At 38.7% G+C, this 26,786-nt stretch overlaps 2 protein-coding genes across 2 annotated transcripts; both read right to left on the reverse strand.

Moving 5' to 3' along the window:
• Positions 1-3,074: 3,074 nt before the first annotated feature.
• ttr (transthyretin (prealbumin, amyloidosis type I)) lies at positions 3,075-7,087 on the reverse strand. Its single transcript, XM_036581628.1, has 5 exons — positions 6,945-7,087; positions 5,878-6,014; positions 5,453-5,588; positions 4,709-4,850; positions 3,075-3,346 (listed from the first exon to the last, which is right to left on the reverse strand). Exons 1-4 carry the CDS (start codon positions 7,008-7,010, stop codon positions 4,743-4,745), a joined length of 447 nt encoding a protein of 148 aa, XP_036437521.1. The 5' UTR covers positions 7,011-7,087; the 3' UTR covers positions 3,075-3,346; positions 4,709-4,742.
• On the reverse strand, positions 7,062-26,559 carry LOC118816098. The gene is made up of 16 exons (XM_036582608.1): positions 26,459-26,559; positions 23,503-23,610; positions 20,782-20,940; positions 20,564-20,702; positions 19,026-19,195; positions 18,639-18,773; positions 18,367-18,552; positions 17,769-18,232; positions 17,514-17,656; positions 17,124-17,345; positions 15,735-15,980; positions 15,497-15,615; positions 14,269-14,529; positions 13,056-14,187; positions 10,665-12,912; positions 7,062-7,092 (listed from the first exon to the last, which is right to left on the reverse strand). Exons 1-16 carry the CDS (start codon positions 26,546-26,548, stop codon positions 7,062-7,064), a joined length of 5,853 nt encoding a protein of 1,950 aa, XP_036438501.1. The 5' UTR covers positions 26,549-26,559.
• Between the last annotated feature and the right edge of the window lie 227 nt (positions 26,560-26,786).

Consider the following 26,786-nt stretch of genomic DNA (forward strand, 5'->3'; position numbering starts at 1 on the left):
GAATCAAGGATTATAAAACTTACTATAAAATATTACTTGGGGTATGGGGATCTACGGAATACATATATACATACATATATAAACAACAAAGCAGAACACCAATATCAGCTGCATGCCTTACTTTTTTGTTGTTGCCACAATTTTTTTAGTTTTGTATCATTTAATGTTTTTGTTCTTGCTTCTGTGTAATTTATAGGAGTTTCTTCCTGTCTCATTTAAAGTGCACTGTACAGATGAAACAAGAAAAGGGGTGGGGAGTTAGAGGAGTAAAGTGTCTTTGCAGGTCATTCACAAGAAGACCTGCTGGTCAGTGGGGTTCACAGCTGCTAAAAGCCAGAATACCTTTTACTGGGTTTGGCATTTTTGTATGTGAAAGTAACTGCTTGTGCATATAGCGAGTGAATGAATGAGTGAATGATGATGTAGCTCTGTGTAATGAAGTACGTTGTGATGTTGCACTCTAGTCTGACCATGAGTTGGGCCTGGATGAGAGAGTGATGTCAGTATCACTCTTGAAAGGCATCAGAACTGAGTTCAGGAGATGAAGACTTTGTTTTGAGCACTCAAAGCTGTGGGAAAGCAAACTGTGGGCTGTGCTTTTTGTACATTTTGTTTGCCTTTGTATTATAGTCTTACTTTGGAGATGTTGATGCACCATAAGTTGCTTTATTTTTTTGTTTTTTTTTCTTTGCCAGTGATAACTTTGTTAATTTATCATATCTGTCCTAAACAGAACTACTGTGTGTGTGTGTGTGTGTGTGTGTGTGTGTGTGTGTGTGTGTGTGTGTGTGTGTGTGGAGACTCAGAGAAACACACATCATCTTCCATAAAGATCTGACCATATCAGCAGTGCCCTTTGTAGCACTGGCTTAAGTGTCCCTGTAGCCGAGACATTCTTGTAGCCTAATTGTAAAGTGCTGGAAAAGATCTTGGGAATGCTGGCTAATTTTTCTATGTTCCATAGGCTGCGCAGGATGATCTAGTAGGGATGTACCAATATGGGAAAATTTGGGCAAATGCCGATATCCGGTATTTTTAATGTACATATGCGCTGTTGCCAATACCGAAACATATCATTTTTTTGCTTTTTGTCTGAACTTCAGTGGCCAAAATGCTGTCTGTAGGGTTACAAATGCAGTAAAATGCAGACATTTTAGCATCCGAGCATCACCTGAAAGTTGTGTTCATCCAGAGTGCAACAGATTTTAAAATATCAATCACCTCTAAATATTTGTCCAGTGCATATAATATTTTTCTAAAATAATTATCTGCCAATAATCGTTATATTCCATATTTAGGCATAATTCCCATATCGTCGTGCATCCCTATGATCTAGTGTAGTGGTACTTAGTCCTGGTCCTTGTGTATTTTAGTGTTTTCCCTGTACACACTTGATAAGCTGATTTAGCTGAGTTGAATCAGGTGTGTTAAAGCAAGGAAAACACCAAACTGTGCAGAGCAGGGGGGCCTGCAGGAGCAGAACGGAGAGCTACTGATCTAATACAGTCAAATGTGCTCTGAGATTTTTCAGTTATTAGCTGTTGCCTGTTGGAGGTGCTCTCGTGTTGGCTGTCCTCGCTGAGCACCAAGCTGAGCCATTGTGCCGAAGCATGGGCTGTATGAGTGAACGCCTGTCTGAAGTAATCCCTAGTGCTGAGTCTCATGTTGTTTACATATATTTTTTTTTTCTTAAACCCACAGACTAAAGTCTGTGTTTGATCAGGCCTGTTTATTAGGGTTAGAGGTTACATGAACCATAAACATTTGACCAGTGGGGATGAAGAATCTGTAGGCCCATTCTGTTCCACTCTAGAATGCTGAAATGAAGGAGATTCCTGGTGCCAAAGTCCTCATTTTCTCCCTCGTTCTGTGTCTTTGCATTCTGCCTCTGCCTCTGAAAGCTTTCTGTGGTAAAAATGTAGATTGTAAACTTGTCTCCTACCTTTCTATTCCAATTTGATCGTAGGGCGAGAGGGAGAGAATGTGCAGGAAAATTGCTGTGACTCGTTAAGGTACATTACTGAGCTAACTGGGCATCAAACACAAAGTATAAATAATTGTATAGAAGTGTTAATTTGAGCTTTCTGACCAACCCCCTCCCCCCAGAACATTGATTTCACTCCTGTCAGGTTTAGTTTGGTGCGAAATCAGATTTTTCTCCTCACCCTTTTGAGCGTTTCCAAGTAACGAGAGACAAACATCAAACTGTGATTCATGGTGTAACAGTCAGGATTATTTTTGAGTGTCGACACCATTACAAGTAACATTTACCAGATTTCCACCTGACTAGGGCACAGTATTCTATGATCTACAGGCACTGGGTAACAGTATTTTGTGGCAATACTGTCGGATCTTGTGTTCTAATATTGCAATACATTGTTATATTTTTTCACCTTGACTTCAGTTGTAATTATCTGTTTATCTTTGCCATTTTATATGTAATTGTGTTGAGCTTTCATCTCTACAAAACCATGATTGAAAGCTACCAACACCGCACTGTGCGAGGCAGTATAAACCTTTGTTAATAAAGATGTTTGCAGTGTGCAAATTGCAAAATCTTGTACTAGTAAGCTAGTAGAAATGTACATCACCCTCAATTGTCATTATTAGTATCGTATTAAACGTTTTCATGGTTTAGGAGGTTCAGCCTTCTATCCAATCCCTGTATTACTAAATTGGCACATGCCCACAGTGTTTTATGCATAAATGTATTATTGAAAGGAGTTATTGATCCTTTGACCTGTTTTTACTTAGTTGTAGCTATGAAGGACATGGTGTTCGGTACTGTGCTCTGTCCGCAGGTTCAGTTTAATTTTATCTCGATTTCAGCCTGTTGCCCCCCCCAAAAAAAGAAACTCTAATCTCTTGTCCATTTGTGTTTTTGAAAAATGATAAGTAGAGAATTTTAAAGATGTATTCACATTACAGATTTGTAACATAGTGTTACAATTTTTGCAGTATTCATATTTGTGCCTTGAGTCTTCTTCTTCTTCTTCTTTATTTTACACATTTGCATTATTGGGGTTGAGAGATGCAGTGAGGTGGTTGTGGATGATAAAATGATGAGTGCACAGTTATTTTTCAGAAGTTTTAATTTGAATCTGGAGATAAGTATGTAGACCTCTGAAGCTTCTGATTGATGAACTGGAGCAGAAAATCAGGAGGATGCTTTCTTCTGTGTCTTTGTTACTCCATTTCTGAGGGTCCACTTTTAGTGTAACACCAGTTTCAGAAGCAGGATGTCTTGAGATGGTGACTGCTAGAACTGACATGTACAATCCTGGTTCCAGATCTTTGTTTTGCCAGTCTGTTCACTGCGTTGCTGGTTTGTTCACTGCATTACGCTCTGTAATGATCATTAAAAAGAGTTTATAGTTGAAAACATGTTGTGACTGCCTTGTCTTTCTTGTTTTAAGTTTGTCTTAACTGTTTGAAGTCATTGTCCATGTATCGGAAATGAGCAGGGGAGAATGGGGTTGGTTGGCGTAGTGTTATGTCCTGGATCAGTGGCCGGAATGAACTCTCTTACAATAAAAATTGTCCAACATTTATCCATTTAATCAAGAGCTCTGAACATTACAATCTGTTAAAGTGAGAATTTAAGATGTTTTTCACAACAGATTTATAAGTGTTATTTTTGCAATATTCATGTTTGTGCCTTGAGTTTAGTTTAAATTTTAATAATTTAAAATACATTTTTAACTCCATGTGAGTAATTATATTTTAGTAGTTTAAAGATAGATTGTGAAAATATATTCTTTTAGCAGAAATCAGATATATTTTGATATGATTTGAAAGCCAAAGATAAGTAATGCTGGCTTGCTACTGTGAAGTAAATAAAGACTTGTATCCTAATGTATGTGGGGTTGGTTGCTGCTTGATAGCCTGCTGAAGTGTAGGACTGTCACAGGCCTGTATTATTTCACGTTATAAATTGCATACATAGTAAATAACACCTTGCTTATATTAAATTACGAATAAATTTGTAATTAGATGTTCCCACCTCCAAGCAGTAGGTCATTTAATAAATGAGTCTCAATGTGAAAATGAGGTGACACTTTATTTGGATGGTCCACTGTAAATGTTCAGTCTGTCTTTAACTAATATTCAACTAAATATCTATTAAGTGTAATTAAACTTGAAGTTGTGTGTGAAAGATTGTAGTACGTTTGTCCCTAACCCCAACCTCAATGCTAGGCCTAAGCTTAATGTTGTTATTAATCACCTGAGTATCACCAGAAAGTTTGTTAATAACATAAGTATCTATAGGGCACCATCCAAATAAAGTGTGACCCTTTAAACCAAAACTGTTTGTGTATTAAATATGAAATATAAGTAGGTATTTTACAGACTCTACTTTCACTCAAGGGAAGGCTGTGTATATTATCCAGCTTTTCAATACAATGAGAAAATTCTATTGTTTAATTGATTCAAACACATGACTTGGTTGACTCTAGTCCTTGCAGGGTCAAAGCACTACAGACTTGAGCGTTCTACATTATTAAACTGACCTGATTCAGCTCATCGGCTGTTTGTGAATTTATTACAGATCATTAGATGAAGGAAGATGCTAATGTCCACAGAGATCTGTTGTGGAAGCCACCCAGTTTGACATGCCTGTTCTAATGTATGGTATGTCTGGGAAATACGGTAGAGGGTGAAAACTGCCGAGCAACCCCACGCTCCTCTATTTTACTTGTATGGCTACCTGTGATGTTAAGATACATCTTAAATCTGCATCTTCAGTCATGTGCTTTGACCACTACAGCTGTAGTAGTGTAGGAGAAGGGGCTCAGTAGCAAGGCCAGAGTGTAGTGGCGGTGTCCTTCAGCGTGAGCCTCAAACACCACCTACAAACAAGAAAAAAGAGCACACTTTTAATAGGCTGGAAACATTTCAGTCCACACACGTGGGGCTTGAACTGTGTCCAAGTACAGTACTTATATGTGTTATGTATGATCCCTGAATAGTCCATCCAGAGCTTATCTACAGCTGTTGCATTTATTTAAGGACATGTGTCTATAGAAAACATATATGTTCTTAAATATTTACTCTCCTTCCTTTAAAAAAAAATGCAGCACTTGGTTGGCATCCAGAAAAAAGGTATTCGGTTTGGAATTCTGCCAGTATTTACTGAATGAGCAGTTGAATGTCAGAGTCCAGTTTACTCACTCATAGGCAAATTCGCAAACTGACACTAATATGGGCCACACTATATCTCTTAAAGGAAACCCTTTACTGAAAAAGAACTGGTTCTTTCTTAGGTATAGAAACAAGTGAACAAACCAAAGGATTTACAAAGAGAAGCCAGGTTGAAGGTTCTGTTGGACTAATTAGTAAAATCCAAGTGTTCTATGTCATGGAAAGCTAATCCAGTCCCAGAATTTCTTTAAGCAATTGAGAAAACAAGATTAGCAGGGCCTGCTGCTTTTCACACAGGCTGTCTACTCACATCAGCAACCTCGTGGAAAGGTGTGCGGCCTTCTGCCTTCCAGTAGTTTTTAGTGTCGAACTCCACACGGTATACACCAGGTGTGAAGTCCTGCTCTGTGATAATTTCATGAACCTCGCCAGATATGTCTGTTGTCCTGTAGGGCAGATGAAAAGGGGAGAACATTGAGATTATTGAGATGCTGACCTAGAAAGCAAGTGAACAACAGATTAAGGTTATAGCAAAGCACCTAGCAGGGTGGTATTCACAAATCATCTCAATTCTAGAGTGCTGTGCCATCCCAAAAGCATTAAAACGATGGAGAGACAAAATCACTGAACCATCGTTCATAATCTTTGTGCTACCATCCTGCTGATTTCTCAAATTCTTCAGATGTTTGGCAAATATTTTTGCGGCAGGCACCATTTTAGTGAATATTATCCTACCCGCTGCCTATCTTTTCCCACGTCCCATCAGTGCCTTTGCGGGAGACCTTAAGTGCCACATTTCCAGCGGGAGCTCCCTTCACCGCATCCAGGATCTTTACGGTTAACGGACAATGAGAATCCGAACCGCCGTGATCCTAGAACAGAATGAAGTGAATGACAAAATTATGTTTCTACAGTGTGTGAGCAGAGCGGATACATTACATTCACCTTTAGTTATATTACCCTGTCCTGAAAACAGCTTTAACTGACATGATTGGCTGTAAAACAAAGTCATAAAACCACATTACACAAGAAAGACTAAAATATAAATATATAAAAAACAATAGAACTGCTAACTCTGTAATTAGTCATTCCAACAGGCTCTAAGTAAACTAATCTGTCTTAAACTTTAAGCTATTTTGATCTGAAAGGAGGAGCCGGATCAAACTTGTCCTTTCATTCATGTGGTCATAAGTTACAAACCGTATTTCAATGATATTTTGAACTTTGCATTTGCATGATCAACGATAATGAGCAAAATTCATACTGTTTATTAAATCCTTACTGCCCAGTGTCCTGTTCGACCCCTGCTTACGTAACCAATAAGACTGAATCCTCACAATTTAACAAGTAAAAGATGACAATAATTTCAGCTTCAGAGCAATATCTGCATGCTAAACACATCGTCTGTGTCCCAACCCAAAATATGAATTAGGAGAAGTTTAGCAATATTATATAATGTTTAGTAGACAACACTGTGCACTGATGCAATGTAGGAAATAAATACTGAATGGATGACGAAACATTAACTGTAACTACCACTGAATGTCCCAACCGCTTCCTTTTGGCATTTAGATGGTGTCTGTCTGTACTCAGTAGTATCATATCACGTATGGTGGCTGTCCAGAACAGGACTTAGTATTATGTATGGAATCCTTGCAATCATTTTCTGTAGTTTCAATATTAGAAAAATAAATACTCTGTTAACTCAATGTTTCTGTTTGCATTACAAAAGGCTCTACTTTCAGGATTGTAATCAGTGCTGGTCCCATAACTGAGCTGTCTGAACCGGTTCGGTAACTTACCACAGGTGCAGCCTGGCAGAAAACAAGCGCTGAGGAAAGAAGAACCAAAATGCTAGCTTTGTCCATGGTGAAGGAAGACTGCAGACAGTAAGACTGATTCGGTCTTATATACCGGGGTCAGGTGACTGCAGGGGAGATCTGGGGCGTTCTGTTGACACAGTAAATAACAGGGGAATGTGTAACTCCAAACAAAACGACCTTTGTGGCAATTTCAGTTATTAATCCCCAGAAATATCTGTTGGCACAATGGAAGTGGTCTCAGTTTTCAGGTTTTCAGAGAGAAACATAATGTCTTTGTAGTTCCTTTTCTTTGGAAATCTCTTGGTACTGTTGGAAAGGCATTTCAACCACATCTAGTTCCCAAAGGTCTCCTTGTGTCACTGCAGATCATAGTTGTACCTTTTGCTCTAGTACTGTTTGTTCTGACATAGAAGTGATTGATGGCCTCTCCCACGAATTAAACTTTCTGAGCATCAGACATTTCGAGGTCTGAGGCAGTGATTGTTCTAAGAAAGCATTTATGTGGCTGTTTAGAGTAAAAGCTGGGTCAATGAGGCCTTGTAGTGTTTAATAACAATATACTGAGCACTGATTAGAAAAAATTAGGAAGTACACACTGTCATAGAACTCTGTATCTGTCGGGGTAGAACCGCTGTCTTTGGGGTTGTATACTCAAATATATGTCTACAGTATCGTTAGTTTGGGAACATGATGGTACCTTATTCTGTAGCACTTATATTTTTTAAGTTGCAATGATTCCATCCACCCTGTTATATAAAGTTATAAATATGATTTTTCCCTTGGAAAAGTGGATGTAGTTTATATACCTTTAAAATGTATTTAAGGTATATTGTTTGTACTACAATGTACCTGGACAGAACCCTTTTTTCTGACAGTGTTGTAAGATATATCTACTGTTTAATAGCAACCATGGCATACACAGTGCTCTTTTGCCTCTGGGTGGTGCTAAAGTTTTCAGTTTAAAATTCCAAAGCTGACTGTTGTGGCCAGAATGGATAATGATTATGTGGTTATGAGAAGTGTCAACAAGCTTAATGACATAAAAACCATAATAATATCTTCACCATAATAATAGTGATTGTTTTTCTCTGAAACCTTTGGAAATAGCCTTTATTGTTAGGCTTTCATACATTATTTTACATTATGACTTTAAAATAAAAAAACTTTTATACATATCGCTGTTGTCAGAGGAAAACCTTGTATCTCCAAAATGGTAACTTTACAGGAAAAGGAAAAAAACATACTTTACTTTTAATGTAAGTAATGTAATGTAAGTTTTTTCCAAGTCATTTTGGGTCATTTCTTTTAGTCCATTCATCATGAAATTTACATACAATGTAAAGGGTAACAGGTATTTTTTAAATTATGTCAAAAACTGAAAAATGTAAAAAATGGAGATACAAGGTTTTCTTCCGACAACAGCGACATACTAGTGAGCCTAGTTCTTGTATGGAAGCTCATTTCTGCAAGGAAGAGGGCAAAAAACTCCTCCTTCTTTGTTCCCTGCAGCAGTATGTCAAAATATTGACTGACTGACTTGTATTTTGGATTGGATTTTCTTGTAATGTTGACTTAGAATGTCAAAGTAATTTCTTATTTTGATTTACATTTCTTACATTGTCTCAAGATAATGATTTTTATATTGACTTTTTATCTCAAAATGGTGACTTATTTTCTCAAAATATTGAATTAATATCTAAAATAATGACTCAACATTTTGACTTATTAACTCAAATTAATTTTTATTTTTTAAACTATTGACTTAACATCTCAAAATAATTACTCATTTTCTCAGGATTTTGTTATACTATGTCAGAATAATTACTTCAAATTTCAGTAAAGTTTATTTTGGTATATGTCCGGTATGATTATCAGACATAGTCAAGTCATTATTCATTATTTTTACATAGTCAATATTATGATACAATAAGTAATTATTTAAGGCCAAAATTTGACATATGCTAACAGAAAGAAGGGAAAAGGAGGTAAAAAAAATACACATATATATATATATATATATATATATATATATAATACCTCCTCATCACTCTCAGGGTCATATATATTTTTTTTTAACTAAGTCTAGTCTCTAGTCCAGTGTCAGTGCTGGGCAGAATTAGTGAAGAACCCAACCCTGAGAGGTCTGCACCTAATGGGGTTTTTAATTTCACTCATCTTTAAGCCCTATTTTTGGGCACATTTACAAATCAAATCATCTAAAAATAAACCATTCTCACTGACCTCTGCATGCCCTCCTATCTACACAGTAGGTGAGGTGTGGAGAGTTTAAAGTAAGCAAGAACCAGTGTGATAGTATTTCACAGATGAAGATGACTGACAAGCATGGTTCTGTTTGTCCCTGTGGCAGTGGAGGAACCTTCAAACGTTCACTGAGCTGTGTTACCTTTCTAAAGTAAATGCTGATACGGCAGGTTGTACATCACTGAACGTACATGTTTGAAGTACATTTGAAGCAGTTCCATGGAAGCCTGAGGGCAGCTCAGCAACTTAATATTAAATATTATTAAAGGAGATCTAAAATTTACTGTAAAAAAATTGCCAAACTTCCTAATTACTTTATTCAAAATCAAACAGAGAATAACAACACACATGCAAGTAGGTGCACAAAGATTTACAGAGTAAGCCTTCACATGCTAACATTCATGTATTTAACAGCCATGTAGTTTTTATATCTAATATTCAGAAGTTGGAAAACTCCCACAATTTTAGTTATACATTTAAATAATATAGCTCAGTTCACAAAGAATACTCGCTGAAATGAAAGTAGTCAGAGAATGTGATCCAGCAACATTTCACAAATCCGGTCAGTGAACCGTTAAGCAGTAAAATCCCATAACTAAATTACTAAATTACTTACCTCAAATCATTTTTTAAAAGGAATGATTTTTTTTATTTTCATAGAAATCTCATTGTGGTTTACATTTTCCCACAGGACTTTTGGGACTGGTAACTTTTTTGGATGACTTTTTACTGTTCCTGTGTTTGTGTTTAGGGGTCACAGTAGTTTCCTGTTCTGATTTTGCCTGCAAACCTGCCGCTCCTGATTCTGACGTGCTGCTGGCAGTTGCTAAGACCTGCTCCATAACCTCAGATAACACATCACCTGCATTTTCAGCTTGTGTTAAACTCTCTGAAATCTCTGATGCAGCCAACTCAGATACTGATTTACCTTCCTCTGACAGTGACTGCAAAGTGCAGGCTTTGTGTGCTTCACCCATTACTTTCTCAACTTCAGGTAAAATCTGTTGGACCTCATCTTCAGGTTTAAGTCCATCCTGCACTGATTTTGGATTTGTAAAAGTACTTTGTGATGGGTCTGCACTCTCCTCGAGATCTCCACTTAAATGTTGACTCTCTTTGACTTCTTCTGCAACCTGCGCTACAGATTGAATACTCAAAGATACATAATCTACACTGACTGGTTCAGAATTTACATCATCCTCTCCTAACTTTTCAATTTCAGGATAACCTTTTATTTTCATATGGTACCCTGAACCTATAGATTTCATTAATTTCATAGTATTTGTTGTCATCTTAGCATCAGCTTGTGCAGCAGAAGCATATATATCTTGCACTTTGTTATATTTCTCTTGTCCTGAAAGATCTTCAACTTCCTCATAATCCTGCGTTTGACATGTTAGTTTATTACTTTCCATCACTCCCTCAAGTTGTTCTTGCCTTGGGCTGATCGCTTCCTTCTCTTTGTCATTAAGTACAGCTACCTGTCCAGTAACTGCTCCTCCTTCTGTTTCTGTCTCCACATGCATCCTTGCAATGTCTTCTGAGCTGTCTACATCCTCCTGACACATTAGTTCAGCTGATGGGTCAGGTACAATATTGGCACTTTCATTGTCAAAATCCTTTTCAATCATATATCTTAAATCTGATGACTCTCTAAGGGCTAGTGACTCATTCTGAACGCTGCAGTGCCTTGTTGCTTGAGGCGTCATTTGGCCTGTAGAAACCTGCACCTGAAACTCTTCTACACTGTCTACCTCAGGTGTCTCAATGTACTGTCTCATATCCAGCACCTGCTCTAGATCTGTTGATATGTCACATTCTGTTACATTACTCATCAGCTCCTCTAAATCTGCCTCCTCGTCACTCTCAGGGTCAGATGGGGCTGACTGTTGTAAATTAGTAGGGTCTCGCAGGTCTGATTCAGTCTCTACAAGGTCTGGGTCTAGTTCATCAATCACTCCTTCTTCTGTAGTTTCTACTTGTTCCATCACAGGGGTGTCCTCTGTCTTTTGTATGCTTGACTCTAGTTGATCCCCAACATCCTTGCTCTCTAACTTAGTTCCTGTCTGGTTAGGCCAGTGTTCATTTTCCCTTACTTCCTCTGTGTTTTGGTGTTCAGGCCTTAGTTCTCCCTTTACCACTTCAGGAAGCATAGCTACCTGGACGTCAGTGACTACCCGCACCCCTGTGTCTTCCTCCAAATTCATCCCTGAAATGTTTTGTGGTACCTCAACCACTTTTACTTCCTCCAGGTTTTGTTGCTCTGGCTTTAGCTCTTCCTCCTCAGTAAGCAAAGTCACCTGGAAGTCAGTGACTACCTCTGCCTCAGTATCTACCTCCAAAATCACCCCTGAAATGTCTTGTGGTACCTCAACCTCCACACCTTCTTGGATTGAGGCATCATTTAGGTCCACTGCTGGAGTTTCTACTTCCTCCATCACAGATGTCTCCTCTGTCATTTGCATGCTTGAGTGAAGTTCACCTTCTGCATCTTCCCTCTCTAAGTCAGAACCAGCCAACTTCGCTTCAAGAGTAAGGAGACTTTGTTCAGAAATGGCCTCCAGGGTCACTGCTGAGTTACTCACTTGCACTTGCACACTGACCTCTTCTAAGTGGCTAGCATTCACACTAAACTCATTAGAACAATCTTCGTTTTCCATTACTTCCTCTAGGTTTTGTTGCTCTGGCTTTAGCTCTTCCTCCCCAGTAAGCGCAGTCGTCTGGAAGTCAGTGACTACCTCTGCCTCTGTATCTACCTCCAAAATCACCCCTGAAATGTCTTGTGGTACCTCAACCTCCACAAGTTCTTGGATTGAGTCATCATTCAGTTCTACTTCCTCCATCACAGATGTCTCCTCTGTCATTTGCATGCTTGAGTGAAGTTCACCTTCTGCATCTTCCCTTTCTGAGTCAGAACCAGCCAGCTTCGCTTCAAGAGTAAGAAGACTTTGTTCAGAAATGGCCTCCAGGGTCACTGCTGAGTTACTCACTTCCACTTGCACACTGACCTCTTCTAAGTGGCTAGCATTCACACTAAACTCATTAGAACAATCTTCATTTTCCATTACTTCCTCTAGGTTTTGTTGCTCTGGCTTTAGCTCTTCCTCCCCAGTAAGCGAAGTCGCCTGGAAGTCAGCGACTACCCCTGCCTCAGTATCTACCTCCAAAATCACCTCTGAAATGTCTTGTGGTGTCTCATGAGTAACATTCAAAGCATCTGCAAGTTCTTGGTCTGATTCATCATTCAGTTCTACTGCTGGAGTTTCTAATTGCTCTACCACAGGTGAGTCTTCCCTCTTCAACTGAGAAGCAACACATTCAGTTTCTTCTTCAAGTTGATGAATAAGTCTTTGTTCACAGATAGTTTCTTCATTCGCTGCTGAGGTCATCTCTGTCATTGTCACATCAACTTCTTCTGAATCACTGAGATCAGCTTGTTCTGTCTTACTGGCTATTGTGGCCTTTCCAGTCCTATTCTGCCCAGCGCCCTCTTGTGATACTGAAGTGTCCTGTACTGTTAGATTAGCCTCTTCAGCTTCACTACCCTGAGATTCAGAGTCATGGTCCTCCCTTTTCTCTTTTTGACACTTTGTTGCAAGATCCGCTGTTTCTATGGCGCTGAAATCATCATTTACTGAACTGATATCGTCTGCTGACTTCTTTTCTTGTGTGGTAGGTGATATTCCTGTAATGAAGCACTCATGAGCATAGTTTCCTCAAGCTCTTTTCTTATAGCATTGGCTTTAGCTAGTACATCTGCAGTGGTGGATCTGACCAGTGGAAGGTTGGGGGAAATAGAATGAGTGGGAATGGGAATTTGTGTCACACCAGCAGTATAGTCTGTGTTAACCTGCCTTGAGAACTCCTCTGTGTTTCCTTGCCCTTTGGTGAGCAGGGGATCAAGTCTAAACTGATGCATATCTTCTTTTGTGTTCAGCTGGGCCTGTGCTTCTTCTGGCTGGTTGAAACTCATAGTACCTTGCTGGTGCATGAACACATTCTCAGGACCTCTGTCCTGTGCAAAAACTGGACTAAACTTCAAAGAGCTGTCTGGAGACTGTAACTCTGCCTGAGCTTGTGTTGACCTTCGAGAGCCCAAGGTATTTTGATCTTGAACAAGCATTACATACCCTGCTTCTACAGGATGGTCTAAACTTATGCCTAGAGTCTCCCTTTGTGCACATGTCTGTGAAAGTACAGCAGGTACTACATTACCCTCATTCTGTAGTAGTATCACCCTCTGAATCCCAGGGAGAGTGCTTTGAGAGACTGAATCGGGGTGTTGGAAACAGCTTTGGCTTCCCTGAACCCAGAGAGTTGGAGAAGTTGGGCTGCCAGGGCTGGAAGGATTTGAGATACTGTCTATTGGATGTTCCTGTAGCCTAGAAGTTTCTCTAATCAGGTATAGTCCTTGCTGCAGTGAGGCCTGTGCTTTATCACTGTCTTGGAGGATTAACCCTCTGGCCCCTGCTGACCCATTTATTAAGTATGTACCCTGTGTAGGTCTCTCTGCAATAATCACAGTTCTTGGTACCTGACGTTCTACCAAATAGTACAGAGGCTGCTGCTGCACAAGCTGTATCTGGCTAGTATTCATGGTGGAAAGAGTGTCTGAGTTATTGAGAGCTTTGGAATCAGCATTGCTTTGCTGTGGTAAAGGTGGCGCAGGTTCTGAAAATGGTGCTATACTGGTGGTGACACAACTCTCACTTTTGATGGTGGTATCTTTTGGCTTGACAATTTGTTCAACCTTTGTTGGTGGTGGACTAGGTTTTGAGGGACTGCAAATCTCTGCTAAAGCCAGGAATTTTGGTCCCAAATCACTGAGGAATGTCATGTCACTTCCTGACTCAAGGAGACTGCAGCAGCCCAATGAGCCTACGGGAGAATCTTGACCTTCACAGCTGTACACCAGCAGACTGTCCGTGAGAGGAGGGTTCTCAGCTGCACACCTCGCTTTCTGCAAAAAAAGAGCATATAATCTTTATAATTATTTAAATAAAAATATACAAAAAGTATACTGCTCTCCTTTATTCTCTACCTGAGTGAAATATTTATGTAGAAAATTGTCTGGCAGTGCTATCCCTCCATAGAGATCATGCTTCCCAGGCCTGAGTGATGAAGAATAGAGGCTGCTTCCATGATGCTCAGCTGAAAAAGTGTTGTTTTGGTGTGCAAGCATGCTGTCAAGCTCCATAACCCATTCATGAGCCTGAGGAGAAGGCATCATGGGGACTTTGCTGCCAGCATTACCACCCACTGCCATAGGTCGCTGGTCTGGAGCACTGAGAAGAGGCACCTCCTACAAAATAAGGATGACAAAAAACAAGATGTGCCAATGTTTTGCAAACTGTGAAACCTATTAATGACTCTGTACTGTTAAGATAACAAGTGATCTTTGGATACTGTAGAAAAAATTCTAGGGAAGCTATCCAACATGAGGCCAAATGGCCCTCCATGCATTTGAATACATAAAAGAGACTTATCAGCATTCTAAAGTGACTTATTCCAGATATATCATGAAAAGTCAGTAAAGATGCTTTTTGATAACAAGGCTTCATATACTTAATTCATATATATGATATACATATATATTTGCACAATGCTATTGAACAGGAGTGCTCAGTCTTGATCCTGGAGATCTACCACTGTGCAGAGTTTAGCTCCACACATAATCACACCTTATACAGAAAATGAAAGCCTTCAGAGGGTATATGAGTATTAGAGCCAGGTGTGATAGATCTGGACTCTCTAAGGTGGTAGATCTCTAGGACCAGGATTGAGCACCCCTGCTGTAGAAGAACCACTTTTGGTTCCCTAAAGTACCTTTTAAGGGATGCTTTTTTAGAGAACCATTTTTGTAAATGAGATATCTGAATATGAAAAACCTCCACATAATGGAAAATTCTAGAAAGAACCCTTAAAACTATATAGAACCTTTATGTTGTGTAAAGGTTCTTTTTATCTCTCTTTTTGTTGCTTTAGGAAGTCATCCCAACCCTGGTCATGGAGGCCCACTGCTCTACATGTTTTGCTGTTTCTCCTGCTTCCAACACACCTTATCCAGTATTATAAGCTCATAAACAGCCAGCAACAAATCAGTTGAAGTGGGTGGGTTAAGGTAAGGAAAGCACTAAAACATGCAGGGCAATAGGGCTCCAGGTCCAGAGTCCGGAAATACAAGTGGTTCTTATGGCATTGCTCAAAGAATCCTTTGTGGCACCTCTATTTAAAAGAATTTATTCAGCTTTACAGAAGATGTACTACACCTTGTCCTCCCCCTTTCCTTCAGTGTGGTATGAGATAAGTTGTTCTTTAGCATCAAAAGGCAGCTCTGTGAATTCGCTCACCACCCCACACTGGCAGACCAACAGAAGCATGGGAACCACTGAGAACACACCAAAGAGACAGAACATGGTTTCTGTTTGGGAATAAAATCTCAAAACTGTGTATATGGAGGGGCCTATTGGGAACTGTGGAATTTGCATATGTCTATTTGTAACTCACACATAAGCAGTGCCAGGCCGGCCACGAGCAGTCCGATGGCTGGAACTCCCACTTTGACTGAGGACATATGCTGTTGGGATGCCTTGGGTGCCACAACACAGGTGTCACCTTCCTCACAGGTGCATACCTCCACTTGAAGCTTCTGCTTGTCCTCACAGCCCAAACCCTGCATGTCAAAGATCTCTACAGTCAGCTCATAAAAGCCTGGCCACAGCAAGTCCTTGGCATGAAAGCTCACCGTTGTTCCTTGGAGTGAGTGAATAGAAACATGAATGTGCATAAAAATAACTTTATTGTCCTTGTGTCCATATATGAGTATTGCAGTTTGCTGTTTATAATTCTTCATATACATAGAAACATACACTATATGTCCAAAAGTTTGTAGACATCTGCTCATCCAACACTTCTTCTGAAATCAAGGGTATTAATAGGGAGTTTGTCCTCCCTTTGCTGCAGTAACAGCCTCTACTCTTCTGGGAAGGCTTTAAACTAGATGTTGGAACATTGCTGTGAGGATTTGATTGCATTCAGCCACAAGAGCATTAGTGAGGTCAGCTACTGGTGTTGGATGATTAGTTCTGGGTCATAAACACCCTCCAACTCATCCCCATGGTACCAGATCTCTCCAGATAATGCAATTCCACTGCTCTACAGCCCAAGGCTGGGGAGCTTTATATCCCTCTAGCTAACTCTTGTCATTGGGCATAGAGACTTTAGGCTCATGCATGGTTGTTCCAGAGCATCTCATTCTATTGGCAGTACTTTTTTTGAAGACTATTTTAGCTGTATGTGTGCATAACGGAACATTTGGGTCAGGAATGTGTGCACCTTAAAGTAGCTGAATTCACTAATTAGAAGGGGTGTCTGTATACCTTTGGACATGGTTGTAAATACAGGGTGATTCAAAAAGGTTCATCCCATTTCAAAATGATTTATTTCACTTGTAAATAATCACAGAACAATGCAGTAAATTGTAAATGGTTTAAGTGAACATAGAGTTTATGATGTAATTTTTCAAGTGCTCAATATGAACCTCCTCCAGCTGTACGGACAACATCAACATGATAGTTAAGTTCATCCCATACTTAATGCTCTGAGCTGTTGGAGGTTCACTGTCAACGAAAATCACGTTGAGCACTTACGACAGATTCACTCTTATTGAAGTGGAGAACGCAGAGCGCTTTCTGCTCAGGGGTCGCATCTCCTCACAGACTGAAGGCCATCTTCCAGTGACAGTCAGAAACTCTATGACCCCCTCTTACAGTTGGTAAGTGATTGGTTCCTAGGCGCCTCACGGTTGTAAAAATACGGTGCTTTGAAATCGGATGAATCTTTTTTGGATCACCCTGTATTATGGAATTAAGTATGATTGTCTGCTGTTTTTATTACCATTTATAGGAACCATTTCCCATTCTCCACGAGTCTCCTCCTCTACCAGCACAAATTTGTATGGCTCTGCATTTGGATAGACGTCCTGGTCAAGTGCAGTCACGTTTATGATTTTAGTATCAGAGCAAATGCTCTCGTAGTTGCTGGTCAATCTGGGACAGTGGTCATTTGAGTCTTCCACCTTTAAAGCTATTGTTCCAGTAACTGTCCTGGGAGGCACATCTAAATAAATAGAGAAGTTTGTATTTCAGAATAAGGTATATTTCAAAATATAGACCAACAAATATCTATTTTCACCAACTATGTATTAAGAATTCTCTTGTGAGTTTTTAATTTTTAGTTTTCTGAAAGAAAAATATTTTTGGTAGCACAATAGATTGTCATGCTTGCCTTGGGTCATGCATAGGATCTTGGCAAAGTAGGTTCCATTGACCAGAGACTTTGACTCTCGATCTGGAATCTTCACTAGTTTAATTTCTGATGTCTCCTCGTTTATGGATAGCCAGTTGTCTGGATCATAGCCTTTTGCATACCTACATTTGCAAGGTAATATGCGATACTGATAAATTAAAGAAGGAAAAACCCATTTTATTTTATTCAAAAAATACTAAGTGATCAGACTTCTTGCTCTGGAACAGAACTCACCTGACATTTTCAGCACTTTTTCCAGTATCACCATCCACAGCAGGAAAAGAACCAATAATTTTAGGAACTTGAATTTTCTTTGGGTCCTCTGATACGGGAAACTCCTTCTTAGATGGTGAAAAGGCTAGACCATCGGATAGGTCGTTTACAATTATTTTAACTGGGTATCTTTTTCCTCCTATAGCTAATGGCTTTTTGTCTGGTTTGAGACCTGGTTTAAGACCTATTATAACACCAGGTTTTACTCCTGCACCTGCCCCAGCCCCTCCCCCTTCCCCCTCCCCTGCTCCTCCTCCTCCCCCTTCCCCTGCTCCTCCTCCTTCCCCTGCAAGTCCTGTTCCAGCTCCAGTGCCTCCCAAATTTCCATCTGACTCCACAGATGTTGCTGTCACATTAATGAGAGGTGCTACATTTGAAATGGCCAGGCCCAGATTCAGCTCTTTGACCTTTTCATAATCCACAGGCTTCATGCAGGACAGCAGTGTTGGAGGAACAAAAGATACAAAAAAGCATGACTAGAACAATTCTGAAATACATGATACCAGAACAACTAATACAAGTTGTGAACCATTTCCTTGTTAAAACTGAAGATGTTTACCTTGACCAGCTTTAGAATGCCTTCATTGGTCTTAGGATCTGTCTCTATTGTGAAGAGTTCATCTTCATTACCCTCAATGATTGTAAAGTGGGCCAGCCAGTTATCAGTGTACTCCAGGTCTTTATCCAGGGCTTTGATTCTCATCACAACCACATCAGCTACATCCTCATCAACCCTTCCTGTGTGCTGATACAGGAAAGACAGGAGGAATTAAATATCTTTCTCATGTGTTAGCAGCATGAATGTGGCATGAAATGAAGCTATTTTGTTACCTCGTCTTTTTCAAGAGTGGGAACATTGTCATTGATGTCCAAAACTTTAATCTCTACTGTACCAGTTCCTGTGTTGCCACCTGGCGCTCCATCCATATCCACACCCTGCACTACTAAAGTGTAGGAGTCATGTGTCTGTATGAGACAGAGCAAATGTTAGAGATCACTGTGATAATTTGAAATTTATTGCAACTAAGTATGTCAGTTTTTGGTTGTCTCCTACTATTTAGCAGACCTCCATTTTGAGAAAGCAGGCATATCTTATAATATCATAATATATAATAAAAATATGACACGTTTATGTATCTGAGGTGTGATTTTTGAGAAGTTTCTTCATACAGTAATGCACCACACCATCACTTTTTATGGATGTTTTATACTATTTACCTCTCTGTCCAGGGTGTGCTCTTTCACATAGATATCTCCAGTGTCTCTGTCGATGGAGAACATGGGACCAGCTCCCTCTGGTATTTGCTGCACTATACTGTATGCAATTTTTGTGTTGATTGTTCCCTGCTCATCAGCATCCTCAGCTCTTATCCTCATGACAGGAGTTCCTGCGGTTTTGTTGGAGAAGTATAAAAGAACTTACTCAGATATCCAATGTGGTCAATGTGACCACAGATTTAAAGAAAGTCCAACCTACTGATTTAAAGATACACACTCTTAAAAATAAAGGTACCAAAAAGGGTGCCACTGAAGAATCTTTCCTAATTAGTTTCCTAAATCAACATTCAAAGGATGATTTTTTTAAAGAATATTTTTTTTTGTGTGATTGAAATGAGTGAGTGTGAAGAATCCATTTTTAAAGAACATAATGTAAAGGTTCTAGGAAGGACCCTTAAATAGGTATAGAATACATACATTATGTAAAGGTTCTTCAAACCATTTGAGGTTTTTCACACTCACAAATCTCTTTTTCAAACATGATTCATTAGGGAGCCAAGAGTGGTTCCTCTATCGGATCATTTAAACAGTGGTGAACTAAGAGGGCTGGTTGGAGTGGCCCCAGTCTCTGCCTTAGACACTCCACCCGCACAGATACAGAGCGTCTGATATCTGTGGAACACAAAGGTGGCCGCTATCAGGATTTTGGCAGATTCAGTTTGGCTATCCACATGTCTGTGTGTACGTACTTCCACACAGTATTTTTATTATTTAGACGGAAACAAGGTTTTGTTTCTCCAGCTAAAAAATCAGTAATAGCAGCCACCTGCCTGCACTGGACGTTGTGATGAAAACAAGTCTTTTAGAGCATGATATGTATCTGTGGGACAAATCCCCCCTGCAAAAAAAAAAATGGTTGGTTGCAACGGCCTCTTCCTGAGAAGCTAAGTGTTGTGTGCAGAACAGAGAAGTTAAAATGTTTCGTTTAAATGCAACTTCATTGTAGTTGTATAAAAAAAGCTTAATTAAGCTGATTAACATCTCAATTTCTACTGTGGAGTTTAAATATGTCATAGTTGAATCGAACGCCCCCCAGTGTTTTTATTACTCTACTGCATGTGGAAAGAAAGGTTCTATTGAGTTACCCATTCATTCAGTGGTAATGTTATAATTTCTGTTCACGAAAGGTAGAAGAAAGAAAGGTAGAAATGAAACAGTCTTTTATCTTATTTTCTGGGTCAACTTTGATAAAAATAGATATTTTTGGGTTAACAGACTTTAGAAGCCCTAAGTTTGCCTTATCCACTCAATGGCCATCCCTTTTATACAGTCCTAGAATCGCCACTACTCCTGAAGACCCCTTTGTGGCTCCTTTAATTTTAAGAGTGTAGTAGAAACATACTTTAATAATCAACTGTTTTTCTTAATATTTTCCAGATACTGTTTTTTTTCTCATTTATATAAAGCAAAAATCATCCATCGTGGTGATTAAATGCAGTTTAGTGATTTGGGTTAAGGTAGAAATCAATGTTACACACCTATTTTACTGCATTCTGTCACAGAACCTTTGGAGAAGGTGAACTTTGGTGGATTGTCATTCTGATCCACAACCTTTATTTTCAGATGAACCTCTCCTTCTGCCAGACTGCCATTTTTGTGTCTTGCCAGTCCTTTCAACTAATAACACAATATAGAAAAGTTAAGAAGTATGTCTTTCATTTCCGCTACAATTATTATATAAACTCTTGAAACCCACATTATACTCTGATCTTTCCTCTCTGTCCAGTATGCCTGTGATTCTGACCCAGCCATTTTGGGGATTGACAACAAAGAGGTTATACGGCTCCTTGTCAGCACCATGTCCTGTTAGGCTGTACACCAGTGGCTTGTCTTCTGTGTACTTATCAGACCATATCTGGAACGCAGAGAAAATTAGTCATGTCAATGACTTTAGAAGTCTTTGCACTTTTAAACAATTACTTTGGTCACTTTTTATATTAAAAATGGTCTGATAAGAACAGGGACAGTCTTTGCACTAGGCAAAGGTAAGCAGCTGCCTAGGGCCTCCATGAGCCAAGGGCCCCATGAAAATAGAAATTACATATACAGCATGTGTTGATGTTAAATAACCTATTTTAAAACACATAAGCATTTTAAAAATAGCTGGTATTTGTGATTGTAGCCTTCAATGCAGCTTCACCTCCCAGTCATGGTTATAATGGACTATTCCATGTTGTTACGTGAAGACAGAGGTATATGAATAAGGCAATTTAGCAGTAATCTACAGTGCTGTGAAAATGTATTTCCCAATTTCTTCGTTTTTTTTGCATATTTGTCACACTTGAATGTTTCAGATCATCAAACGCAGATGTGAAACAGTCATTGAAATCTACCAGTCTGGGACTCCAGTGAACCACAGTAGCCACGTTTACATGCAGCCTGATAATCCGTTAATAATCCGACTAATAGCTCAATCAGAATAGAATACGTCCATGTAAACACCTCAATCGGAATAGTCTAATCCGATTGAGGCCATTCGGAATACAATTTCTATCCGATTAAACGAGGTGGGTAAACTTCTAAATAATCCGTTAAATAGAAGAATAATAGCCATGTAAACGCCTGAATCCGATTACATTCCAATCGGAATGTGTAAGTATGTTCTGCGCATGTGCGTCGTGTCACGGCGAAAGTTTACACCGCTCAACATGGCGGAGCAGAAACTGGTCTGGACCTCAAGTGATATTCGCTGTCATGGTAACGTTTACTCTAAGCGCTACTCCACGCATGCGCGTCATTTTGCATCGGATTACTTGTAGTGAGCATGTAAACGAAGATTTTCCATCAGATTGTTGAATAGAGTGCATATAAACACCTCAGTCTGAATCTGTAATCGGATTGTATTCAATTGGACTGGCAAAAATCGTTGCATGTAAACATAGCCAGTGAGAGCCAATACTCACAAATGAAGAAAACTTGGAACAGTGGTGAACCTTCCCAGGACTGGCCAACCTACCAAAATTTTACCAACAGCACATCGATGACTTATCCAGGAGGTCACAAAGCACCCAGATTAACATATAAAGAACTGCAGGCCTCATTTGCCACAGTTCAGGTCAATGTACATGATTCCACAATAAGAAAGACACAGGGCAAAAATGGTGACCATGAGAAACAACTCTTGATCAAAATGAACAGAAAGGCTTGTCTTGCATTTGGCAAAAAAACATCTAGATAACCTCAAGACTTTTGGGATAATATTCTGTGGACTGATGAGTCAAAGGTGGAACTTTTTGAAAGACATGGGTCCCATTACATCTGGCATAAAGCTAACACTGCATTCCACCATAAGAACTTACTAGCAGTCAAACATGGTGTGATGGTCTGGGCTGCTTTGCTTCTGCAGGACCTGAACGACTTGTCATAATTGGTGGAACCGTGAATTCTGCTCTCTATCAGAAAACCCTGAAGAGAATGTCTGCCTGTCAGGTGGCCAAGTCAAATTCCTGACTTGAATCCCTTTGAGGTGCTGTGGCAAGACCTTAAACGGGCAGTTCATGCTTGAAAACAGTCAAGGGTAGCTGAATTAAAGAGTGGACCAGAATTCCGCCACAGTGATGTAAAAGACTCATTGCAAGTTATCACAAACATTTGATTGTAGTTGTTACTGCCAAGGGTGGCACAACCAGTTATTAGATTTAGGGGCAATTGCTTTTTACATGGGTGATATAGGCTTTGAATAAATCTTTATCTTCAATTTAAAGGCTGCATTTTGTACTTACTTACATCATCTTTATCTTATGTTAAAATTAGTTGGATCATCTGAAACATTTAAATGTGACAAATTAGCCAAAATAGAAGAAACTGGGTCAAATACCTTTTTACAGTACTGTACATTATGAACAGGGGGTTCTAGGCAGTTTAGATTGATGCGCAACTCGTGAGGCTCAACTAATTCAAAAATGTTCTTCCAGGGGTTCCATTCCTGTCCTTTGCCTAGAACCCAAGAATCACTAAATCCACCCCTGAATAGAAAATAGGCTCATGCTGGTAACAATAGGAATATCTGTGAAGAGCAAAGTGAGAAATGCAACTGATTTCAGATTTGTAGCTCTCAACAAGTACTTAATGATTCCCTTATTTTACAAATTTCCTAATTTCCCTGAACAAAGCAGATTATGCTAGTTAAAACTGGTTATGGTACATTTTAACAATGTGAGACCATAAACATCTGTCTTTTAATCTCTTGAGATAATTGTCCAATACACACATGACATGTGCACACTTGACAGCCTGTCAGTCTAATTAAACTCCCTGCTATTCCTCCCAGGCTAAACCTCTGCACAAACAAGCCTTATGATTAACACCACCCAACTCAGCCATGTGAGAAAACATGCATCCTTGGCTTGTGTTCCTGGCATTTTAGTGGAAAATGAACATACACAGACATGCTGTGAAATAAAGAAGCACTTCTTACTTTGGCTATGAATTCATTTTTTGTGTAGTCAACATTCTCGACGAGTTTTGCAGCAGGAAGAATCCACTCCCGTTTTTTTCTCTTGGATCGTTCTGCAGTTTGTGCTAGCTAAAAGATAAGAATCAGTTTAGTTGCAGTACGTTTTAACACATCACACTCACTGAAATGAACATGCAAACTCCACACAAAAAGGACCTCAGTCGCCCAGCTGGGAATCAAACCCAGGCCCTTTTTGTTGTGAGGTGACAGCGCTATCCACCATGCCCTACTTCATTCACATTGTTCTTAAAATTTGCATAATATAAACAAATTAATGACCAAAAAACCCCCAAAATTAACAAAATTGCTCGTTTTGTTTACTGCATATTTACCGCGTATTGTCCTGCCTACCCTCTTCACCATTCATTTCCCGATGGATTGCTTGTTTAGTGATCTTGCATATTGGTCTGTTAGATATTTATAGTCTTACTTACAGAACTACAGTTGTATGCAAAAGTTTAGGCACCCCGGTCAAATGACATGTTTTGTTGATTTTCTAACATAAAATGCAGCCTGTGCAAAGACGCTATATTTTATGTTTTATTTTTCCACAGAATGTTAAACTTAAAATAAATGGAAAGTGTGCACTAAACAAAAATGCTGTATTTAGGTTCTCTGTAGAGCATGTGTACTTATTTTTTACTTAGAAAAGCAACAAAACCAAAGTTTGATCAGTGGTGCCCTAACTTTTGCATACAACTGTACACTTAGACCTACAGTATGGCTGTGTGTTGGCTGTTAGTTAATGCTAGTTAATATTGGCTACATGGGATAATGAATCATGGATAAAATATGACACCATGAGAATATCACAGTAACTGCCATATTGTCAGTGTTGTAACAAAACCTCGTATTTCAGAATGGATAACTTTATAGCAGAAGGAAAAAATATTCTCAAGTTTAATGTATATTAATGTAGCAAAATTTTGTATTTGTTTATTAGTCATGATGTAAAGGGCAGCTGTCACTTTCAAATAGTGTAAAAAATTGAGTCATGAGGTTTTGATATGTTGATCTTGTTGCTCATGAATCTGGCTTTAATCTTAAAGTCCAAAAGAGGAATGCTGATGTCTGAATAGCTTTACAGAAGATCTAAGATATTGTTCAAATGTTGAAACTTGGCTTGAGTCTTAAGAAAAAAGTTTCATCAGTCTTCATTGTTGTTTTTTAACTTTATAAGACCTTTTAACTGCACTCTTTGAAGTCTAAAAACGATTACACAGCAGTGCCAGACTCAGCTGCCTCCACAGTGCACCAAAAACAGAAAATGTTACGTCTGATTAATTTCTTTATAGAATCTCTACAAAATGGTTCTGTCTGTTGGTATAAACAGAATATTTTGTCTTGGTCTCTGTGATGTATTAAATAACAGTAGTGTTGAACAGAAGATATTCCTCATTTCCTGACTGAGGGATTAGGGAGATATCCTTCATTTCCTGACTGAGGTCAATGCCAAAACTGTTGAATAATGGTGACGTCTTACTCTGAGGTAAACAACAGCAGTTTACACAAAATAGAGTTAAATAGCAAGATAATAAAACCTGAAACTTTTTATTTATTTTTTTAAACGTTTTTTAAAAAACATTTTATTTATTTATTTATTTATGTTACCTAAATGTTTTAATGAGTGATTCACAGCATGTCTTCATTACTCAGTATGCAAATGCTGAAGTCTATTTCAGATGCAGAAAAAATGTTATTGAACTCACAAAAGGACATAGAACTCTTTTATTCTAAGTAGTTATCACGTACAATGCATAGTCATTTTCTTTGATCAGAACATCTCATTAGAGTGTCCTTTATTGTCTTTTATTTTTATATGTGCTACCTCTAACAAATCTTAAATCACTCACTTTTGTAGTTGGTGTTTTAGTGACCTGATTTTTATGTTAACATGTCTTTCATCATTTGGCCTAAGAATGTATGTGTGTATTTGTCCATGCCAGCTCACTTAGGCCCCAATCCAGCATGGATTTGCATGAAAAAATTCAAGCAAAAAATTTAATTTGATTGATGCAACCATGCAAAGTTTCAAAACTGTGTCCCAATTAGTATTTCAGTTATCAATTTTAAACTTGGCCTCATTTGGTTCTAAATATCATCTTAAATATTGAGTTTAACTGTTTACAGAATGACTAAACTGAACTAAAATATTAGCTGTGTATAATTATAACACTAAGAATAATATTTCACTCTTAAACTGACTTGTTTAATACTGAAACCAAGTTTTTGACCCTATACTTTCTCATAAGAAACTAATCCTATTTCCTTCCAACTCTTTCCTGAATAAGAACAGTTATGGCTCATTAACATTAACACATAGGTACTTAACTGCAGTGACTCCTTCATGGTTTAATCATTTTTTTACACAAAATTTTTGATGGAAAAGCACAAACTAAAGAAATAGTAAACTGAAAATTAAAAAGTACTGCATTTCCAATATAAATCTTACATAAAATTTTATAAATCTTAATACTGCTTCAGAATTCTTCTAAAAAAGGTATATTTTTGAAGAAAAAAGTCTATGTGAACAGGCAGTTGGATTGTGGCTTCTTGTCACATTTTAGTTGAGTGTAATGTGAATTTTTTAACAAAAAATGAGAATTCATTTATAGTTTTACACTTATTTAGTAACTTGTATATGTTTACAGAAGTAGAATTTTAGAAGAATTTGTTCATTTTTAAAGTATTGACTTTAGAAAGTGTTTCCTGTTGATTGTATTTTTAAAAAGGCTCTCTATGCTCATTTTCTACAACTATTCTAGCAGTTTGTATGTTCCTGTGATTCAGTTACAAATCATTCCTTCAGGCGTATATCAAAGAAACGATATTTCAGCCCTGATTATTATTTATGGAAGCAGTATCTAATTTTAGACTTTTCAATTTTGCTGAGATTGCAATTTCAAATATGACTTACCGTAGTGATGCACAAAAGCAGGAGCAGACAGAGTCTTCCAAGCCAGAGAGGAGCCATGCTCCTTCTCCTCTCTTCTTCCCCCTTTCTCATTCTCCTGTCTTCTTTTCTCCTTGATTTCTCCTTGTGCTGATCAGAAATGGGTGTGTTTGTGTATTAGTGGAGAAGTGTGTGTGTGTTTCTTTTGGAGCTCTGACCACACCTCTACACCCCTCTGTCTCTGGACTGGGCTGCACTGGGGCAGTACATTTGCATATTCCATCAGCAGAGGTGTCTAGCTATGTGCTTACTGGCTGCCTGCTCAGTGATAAAATATGCTGGGTAAATCTGG

Source organism: Colossoma macropomum, unplaced genomic scaffold (genome assembly GCF_904425465.1).
Source record: "Colossoma macropomum unplaced genomic scaffold, Colossoma_macropomum, whole genome shotgun sequence".
Taxonomy (NCBI): Eukaryota; Metazoa; Chordata; class Actinopteri; order Characiformes; family Serrasalmidae; genus Colossoma; species Colossoma macropomum.

What these genes read in the sequence shown, in the direction of transcription:
- ttr (XM_036581628.1), bottom strand. Translation starts at nt 7,010, where the DNA reads ATGGACAAAGCTAGCATTTTGGTTCTTCTTTCCTCAGCGCTTGTTTTC. An exon ending in TCTGCCAGGCTGCACCTGTG is followed by an intron (nt 6,015 to 6,944) that starts GTAAGTTACCGA and finishes ATTCTGTTCTAG; the next exon opens with GATCACGGCGGTTCGGATTC. An exon ending in TGGGAAAAGATAGGCAGCGG is followed by an intron (nt 5,589 to 5,877) that starts GTAGGATAATAT and finishes TCTGCCCTACAG; the next exon opens with GACAACAGACATATCTGGCG.
- LOC118816098 (XM_036582608.1), bottom strand. Translation starts at nt 26,548, where the DNA reads ATGAGAAAGGGGGAAGAAGAGAGGAGAAGGAGCATGGCTCCTCTCTGG. An exon ending in AGCACACCCTGGACAGAGAG is followed by an intron (nt 18,774 to 19,025) that starts GTAAATAGTATA and finishes TGTCTCATACAG; the next exon opens with ACACATGACTCCTACACTTT. An exon ending in CCACTCTTGAAAAAGACGAG is followed by an intron (nt 18,553 to 18,638) that starts GTAACAAAATAG and finishes TTCCTGTATCAG; the next exon opens with CACACAGGAAGGGTTGATGA.